We start from the raw sequence: 7,943 nt of genomic DNA on the forward strand, positions 1-7,943 counted from the left end.
AAGGCTTAAGGTTGTACACATGTTGACACAGGAAATTTTTCCAATAAAAAACGGCTTTAAAATCTGCCTAACATAAACATTAGACTAGCATCTAAAGCAAATTTCATTTACCATTTATTTATGTACACAGATAGGCAATTTCGTTTTCCCTGGTATGCAAAAGTTTCGAATATTTGAATACTTTTGAAGGCTACAAGCCGAAACAAAGAAATTGATAATCAAGTACGTTTATTGTTTTTTCTACATCAATTATACCTTACTGCAAAATATTGCAATAAGCTGTTGTGTTACCAAGTATTAAGCTATGAATTGAGGGTCACTCTGAACTTCATCATACCCATAAACAGAAGTTTCAGATTTATAAAATGAGAAGAAAAAACACAGGATAGGAAAGTTATTTGCATTCATCATGAGCTTTGAGCTTGTAGTGCAGTTTTTTGCTGAAAATAAACCAAGTTTCATAGAAACAGTAAAACTAATGAAACACGATTCTAATCCCACACTCCTTTACTCCTTCAGCATGTTAAGACACAATAAAAAGGGGATATAAAATTGCATCATTTCGTTTATTCTTATTTTAAGGAAATTCTTTACGAAATTTTTATCGAGGGAATTTTTTCTAGTGAAAGCTGGATTGACTTTGTCTCAAATGTTACCCACAGCTAGAATTTTTTTCTTTAAGAATACTGTCTTCGCTCTTGAGCTATTCCATAGCAAAGAAACAACATAAGATTCTTCAAAATGAAACAACCTAGAGGAAACTAGAAAAGCTCTTAATTGTGGATAGGCATTATGTCTCCTCTCTTTTACTCTTTAATTGAAATTGCTCTGGATATCAGAAATCATTCCTCTGCGGAAGAAACCCTTTCAGCTTAGTGGTAAAAAAATACAGTTAATGAGACAGGGGATCAGGGGGCTGGGGTGTTTTAGCCTTTCCCCACTTTTCGCTAGGAATGCAAAAATTCACCAATGAATCACCAGTCATGATCCTTCTTGTTCTGTTTTAGCCCCCCCCCCCCACTCTTTTCTCTGTCATAATTCAGAGTTCTTAGAACATTTTGACTTTTACTTCAAAACATTTGTCGCAAAAAACGATTTCTCTATGTAAACAATTTTGTCTTCGGCATTCAAGTTAACAACCACCGGGACACGATCGTTAGAAAGAAATCGTGAAAATCGTGACACCCACAGTATTGCCATGGACGTCATGGATACATTATTTTTTGACCCCTGGGTATATAATTACTGTGTAGTGATTTCATAGCATTCCTACAACTGTATCGGTTTTCCTTACAAAAATGAATTTGCACTTCTCCCTATATCTTTGTTTCAACTTTTGAAATCCCATCTTCCTGTTAAACATTCTTTTCTTTTGCAAACAATGTTTACTTCTGTATTATCAGTTTGTTTGACTTAGGCCTAGCGTGGTTATTTTCTGCCTTCTGCTGATTTTCTCTTTTCTATTTATAATTTTACTGACCCGGAATATCTTTGATTTATTGGACCCAAAATATTTCAGATATGATTATCCAGCTTCCATGTAATCAGCTAGAAGATAAAGTGTTTGGTCATGTGGTCAACATAAAAACAGTGCACTCGTCCCTAACCCCAAAGTATTCATTTCTAACTAGAGGGGGATAATGCTTTTCGTTAGAAAACTAAATCTTGATGAAACAGTTACTGTCTTCTCATCTGAAAGAAAGCCCTATAAAACAAGGAACAAGCAGGTATGGGAGTTTAAAGTAGTTCTAGATGCAATCCAAATGGCAATTTACTTCTTTCCTACTTTCACCTTCCTTCTTTCATAATTTCGCCCTCGCACAAAATTCCATTTTGAAAGGGGGAAGATAGTTATGATGCACATATTTTGTATTTAAACTGCATTTTGCTTTATGCAGATTTCGAAAGAGAAGCTCACTATCGAGTTTCGTAGCCAGGCAAAGACCGTGGAGCATATCACAGATTGAGGGGGCTAGAACTCTTCGCTTTCGCGGTCCCTGTAGCCATGCACTCCCTGGAATAATCTTTTGCATAACGTAAAGTAACATGGTTAAAACACAGTCCCAGTCTGTTTTCATTGCTCTTTACTGTATGAATGAAATTCTTATAAGGGGGAGGGAGCATGGTGCTGAGAATAAACCTATATTTATTAGATTTTATCATATATCATGTTTTATCAAACCCCCAAATTCCCCGCTTCTGGCGACCCTTGTTTTTATGATAGATAGGATATCGAAAAAGACGAGGAATATTTTGGTTTGAAGCAGATAACAATGATCGGCATCGACCGGAGCTGTGTAGTTATAAGAACTTGCAGATTTTAAGGAACACCATATAAATTTAATGAATGCTAGTGAAAATAAATATTGCAGCTCCTTTTGTGTTTGTCGTGGGAATTTTTTCATTTCCGTGGTTTCAGTTTACACAGGACCAGCACTCCAATTTCCACAAGCAGTTGCGTGCATTGATTTTCAGCTTGGAAACTGAATCAGTTTCACAGGAGGTCTGCCTTATGTGGGTAGGAACTGTTTCTTTGAAGCCATCTGACTTCGGCATGCTTGCGGCTTTGCGGTTGGCGGCGAGGGCAGGTGACCGTTATGCATCGGTTATTAAGTCCTTAAACCTCGTAAAGGAGTAAACGAGGGACAAAAGCCAGGATAAGCGTTTGAATTTGATTGGATGACGTATAGCCTAGAATGGCCTTTGCAACCGATGATTGGCTAAGTAGCGCTTTAAACATCCTTATCACTATCACCCATATATCTTAATTACTTGCTAATTTCAAGGCTGGCAGTTAAAATTCCATTATCTATACTGATTCCAATTACCTATCATTCTGGTTAATATTAAGCGCAATAAAAATCTGGCCAAATTCCACTCCCACACTGCTTGTGGCTTTTTCATATCGAAATGATAGTGTGCCTCATATACCAACTAGAACAACCATTTTCACTGGCAAAGATCCTTTCTATGTGATAGCATATTTACTGAAACTTCTAACTTCCTTGCATTTGTTTGCAAAATTCAGTCTTATGTCTCAGAAATAGCAAACGTTGGGTCAAACATTTATAATCTGACATATTCGGCACTCTCAAAGTACTCAGTACACGAACAATGTTAAGCCATTTGACGATTTTCCTTACAAATGTTACAATCTGTCTTGATAGTTTGACAGCCATTATCAAGAGAGGGAAGCCATGTACATGACTGACTCGTATCGTGCATCAAGCAAATTGTATTTCAGTCAAGAAATCCATGGATTAGTTATCTGTGGACTTTCGGATATGTAAAAACTCTTCGGTATCTTTTAGGGGGTAGCCTCGCATTCACAAAAGCTGTTTACAGAACCTGATGATAAACAAAACGTTTTCAGATGGATAATGACTGTTGTGTTTAAGGGCGTGTGGGGCGTCGTCACTTATTTTCGTTTCACCAAGAATTTAATCATATGACCACACCTACAGCAGGCCTGTCACGCCTATGTTATCGAAAATTTCTTCCCTTGCAACCTTAGTAAATTTCATACAGGACTTTTACAATTTAACCCTACCCTGATATCTATGATTGGCCTATACGTAAGAGACATGGGAGCTGGAAGAGCTGCAGCCTCGATTATCTGGCAATTTTTTCGCATTTCAGGCTCTGTTCGGGCTTTTCTTTCCCGATGAAGCAATAATATTCCGGCAAGATCCACATTATGACCCCAAAAACAATCTTCATCCGTTATGCCAATGTCTATGCTTTCCCCCACCTCGCCCCCTCCCCTTTCGAATCACTAATGAGAGAAGACAACGATAAGGCTATTTTCGTATTCATCCAGGTTTGTCTCTTTATTTCTGAAAGTGATACGTTCTTGTAATTCCTTGTCAAACCTGTCTCCCAGCGCGAACTTTAATCAACGAGAATTTGTTTGAAAGTCTATCCGTAGACCATTCAACGGGACAATCGTATCACCGTATTATCTTCTTGAACAACTTATTTGGATTATGTCCTTTGGTTGTGCAAACACGGCTAGCCTCCCAGGCTTTCACTGCGTGGTCAGTAAGCCGAGGTTACCACAACTTGCGTTTGACCCTTGATGAACATGTCGGCTTTGATTCACAGTATCTTTGAATCAGCCGGTCCTTTTATTTGCCATCGTCTACAGAGAGGCTTCATCTTATCGGTAAACAAGGAGCGAATCGTTGTAAAGAATATCATCCTTTTTCAGAATTTTAATTATCCATAAAGTAAGTATGCAAAGAGGGGCAGAGGAAGGACCAATGAAGGGCAGGTTGTAATTTCATACACAGGGTGACGAAGGACATGGCCACGATTTTAGCGGCCACCTGACAAAATTATCTTACAAAGATATCATTTGCGAGAATATATCCAGAGATATGCTAGGAGATACGAAAGCACGCAACGCCCAGCGATAAGAGCATATTGCTGTACATTAAAATTCAAAGATGGATGGGGGGGGGGGGGTAGAGAATGGAAACCTTTGCTGAAAAGCTATATACAATGTATATCACTGAAAGGTGCAGCCCTAACATTCCGAAGTGTAAAAACAGCCATATTTTACAAAAAAGTATTTTTCCTTATACTACATACGTTTTTTGGAGGGGCCAAGGCCCCAACGGCCCCCCCAGAATCTCGGTCCTTAGAGAGGTGATTAATTCCAAGAACAGAGGGACACATGAATTGGGTTTAACAAATCATATTTTGTGATGTTCTTAAAATATCTTTGATAGGCTTGGTAAAAGGGTCCAGCTTCAACTTTTGTCCTTCAACAATTTGAATCTTTCTTTGGCATTACGCGCCTAAAGGGTCCATCTGGGTGACGTCAAGGTTACGTCAGAACAAATCCATTATCAGAATTTTGCCTTTTGACCAAACAATCTAAAAGATCACCATCGCCATGAGATACCTAAATATGCAATAATGTGTCAAAAAGTTGAGTGAGAAATGGCCAATGAAAGATTTGAAGGTTCCTAACGGATTACTGTTATTTTGGCACTGTTCATAAAGTTACAGTGATTTCTTCTCATGTACAGATGTGCACATTTAGGGGTATGTCATAAATGATGATGCACTTTCAGGAAAAATGTATTTCAGATTCAGAAGTTCTGAAAATAGAGTCTTGTGTCCTCATCATTCGATAACTCTTCATTTGCAGCCTATAGGCGATTTTGTTGCCTATGACTTGGAAGCAGGGCTACAATAGCGGGAGCGCACGGGGTGCCACAAGGATACCTACTTTCCGTAGCTCTCTATTTTCTGCTGGACAATGCGTGGCAAAATAAATGTAACTGCGGTGCAGCACATGACAACTGCAACAACAAAGTTCTTTGACCTCATGGACTCGATGTAAGATGGAAGCCGGATTTCAGACAGTTTCGTAACTTTAACATTATTACGTTCGTTATTAAAATAAAGAGAGAGAAGTCCAGAAGAATGTCGCGCCAGATACAGCAAGGTATAAACAATTCCTATATCCTGTTTGCTGCATATGACATGACCAGCAGAATTCATATCAGAGTATGCCTTTAAAAGCCTAACGCCTTTATATAAATGTATATATTTTTTCTATACTCTTACATCCTTAATTTTTTACTTTTACTGTTATACACTACTTCAAACTGAAATGGAAATTATAATCTTGAGTTTAAATACGTCACTAGGACATATGACTCGATAGCTCCTCGCGAGTTTTTCTCATGTGTCCTTCAGCATAACAAAACCAATTTATCTGATGTACTTAATTAATTGAATTTTTGAAAATGCTAACTTTTGTATTCTAATTTTTAATTCTTGGTATATTGTAATTAACATTTATTTTTGCTGATAAAGATTTTGAGTTTGAGTTTTATAAATTAAAACGAAATTTTATTTGTAATTTAAAAACATGAATAATGAAGTAAAGTTGGCTGTTATCATTAAGGTATATGGTAGAAAAAATACGAATGTTATTTCAACTGTTGGTATCTATGAAACTGTTCAAGTTGATGAGTAATTTTGCCCCTTAAGGGGCAAGGCCTTGCACACCTGAGGTCTTGTTGGAAACTGCCATTTCTTTATTTTCCTGAAATTTTGCAGGATGGAATCCATGTAACTTATGCTAGAGATTTCGGCAAAAACTGCGTAACTCCCTTGGCATACTAGCTATTGTATAACAAAGAAATAATAATACGTCTGTGTTAAGGTGGAGATGGGTTGGCTGCCAGTGTTTGGGAGGCAGTGTATGACTTAAAAACAACTGTTGTTGGTGAAAAGGATGGTTAATAGATTTTATCATGCTTGTATATCATACAACTTTTTGGCATTCACATTCAGCTGTAAAATGTTCAGCACATTTCTTAATTTACTGGCCAATATCCAGTGTGAAGTTTACATGGATTTCACCCTGATAATTTTGGTCATACATTGCCACTGGGTGGAATCCATGTTTAGGCTCACACCAGAGATACTCTAGCTATAGATAGTAGAGCAATGGAAAAAACAATGGGAAATAATTAGTGCACACTGGATATCTCTGATGTATCTTGCATAGATTCCACCCTGGATACATTGTATGCAGAGTTTTTCTAAGAATTTTTTTTGTAAAAAAGAGCCTGAAACTAAAGATGAGGGGGTGACATAATCAGGATTTTATTTTAAGTTGAAATTTATTGGTTTGAGCAGAAAGTTTCAGCATTGCTTGATTTGATCTAATATATATGCATTTCATTATTTGGAAGTTTGTTAGGTGCTATGTTTTTATCAGACATAGTTTCGTTGCAATTTCTGTTCCAGTTTTTATCAGATAATGTATCGCAAGATATTTTGGAATTGATACTCATTAATGTTTCTATGTCAAAATTTTTTTCAATAAAGTTAATTGAATTTTTTGGTAGTAAAATATTTTGTTTACCATTGCTAACAGGCAAGGATACAATCATTTTCTTATCCAAAGAAGAATTAGATGAGCCATCACAGATTAAATTGGAATACGAAAAAGAAGATGAAGAGCATATGGGGCTAATCAAACCTGATGGCGAAATTAATTGGAACTGTCCATGTCTTCAAGGAATGGCAGATGGGCCATGTGGCCAAGAATTTAGAGCCTCGTTCTCTTGCTTTCATTTTAGTGAGGCAGATCCTAAGGGCTCAGATTGCATTGATCAATTTAGGTAAACACACTCTATCAACTTTAAGTGTTTTCTGCTTGTTTAAATACTCATTGCATTTCAAATGATATGTTATTTTGCCATAATTTAGAAGCATTCCTATCATTTTAGCCACTCGTTGTGAATGCAATCAAACCTGCATACATTAGGTCCCATCAGATCTTCAAATACAAAAGGCCAGGCTTGCTCAAATATCTATACTACAAAATCTGACTTATGGGATGAACGTTGATAACAACATTTATATCAAATGGGTTGTTAACGATTTATTAGCGTTAGCCAATCTGTGGCAATGTAGACAGTACTCTCGGTTTCCTTCTCAATGCAATCATCAAACAATATTATCAATATTTTTTTAATTTGCTTGCAGCCCACAAATTATGGTGTTTTACTATTATTTATTTGTAGGTCAATGCAAGAATGCTTTGTGCAGCACCCAGAAGTTTATTCTATGGATGATGATAGTGACAAGAAAGACGTAGAAAACATTGAAAATGTGCCAGTTTCGGCTAACAATGAATCCATTGAAACAAATGCTGACAAACCAGAAATAGAAAAAGAAATTTCAGAGGAACTTAGAACTGAATCTTCGGAAGATAAAGTTGATGAAAAAGTAGCAGTAACTGATAATCTTGAAAATGAAACAGGTGCAGATAAGAGCTAATTAGGTTCTAGTTTTATAGGCATGTGATGTTTATAATTCTCAGTTTCCTTGTTAGGTGTGTGTCCATCATTGTGAGTTTTTTAAAGAACTATTGTTTACAGGAAAGTATTCTCTATATGTTTTAAAAATGA

At 36.8% G+C, this 7,943-nt stretch overlaps 1 protein-coding gene across 1 annotated transcript; it reads left to right on the forward strand.

Annotated features, from left to right (window-relative positions):
- Window positions 1–5,305: 5,305 nt before the first annotated feature.
- Window positions 5,306–7,831, forward strand: LOC135692778 (mitochondrial intermembrane space import and assembly protein 40-B). Its single transcript, XM_065211076.2, has 3 exons — window positions 5,306–5,458; window positions 6,905–7,151; window positions 7,557–7,831. Exons 1-3 carry the CDS (start codon window positions 5,437–5,439, stop codon window positions 7,810–7,812), a joined length of 525 nt encoding a protein of 174 aa, XP_065067148.2. The 5' UTR covers window positions 5,306–5,436; the 3' UTR covers window positions 7,813–7,831.
- The last annotated feature ends 112 nt before the right edge of the window (window positions 7,832–7,943 follow it).

Source organism: Rhopilema esculentum, chromosome 3 (genome assembly GCF_057945365.1).
Source record: "Rhopilema esculentum isolate cy_ngs chromosome 3, ASM5794536v1, whole genome shotgun sequence".
NCBI classification, from domain to species: Eukaryota; Metazoa; Cnidaria; class Scyphozoa; order Rhizostomeae; family Rhizostomatidae; genus Rhopilema; species Rhopilema esculentum.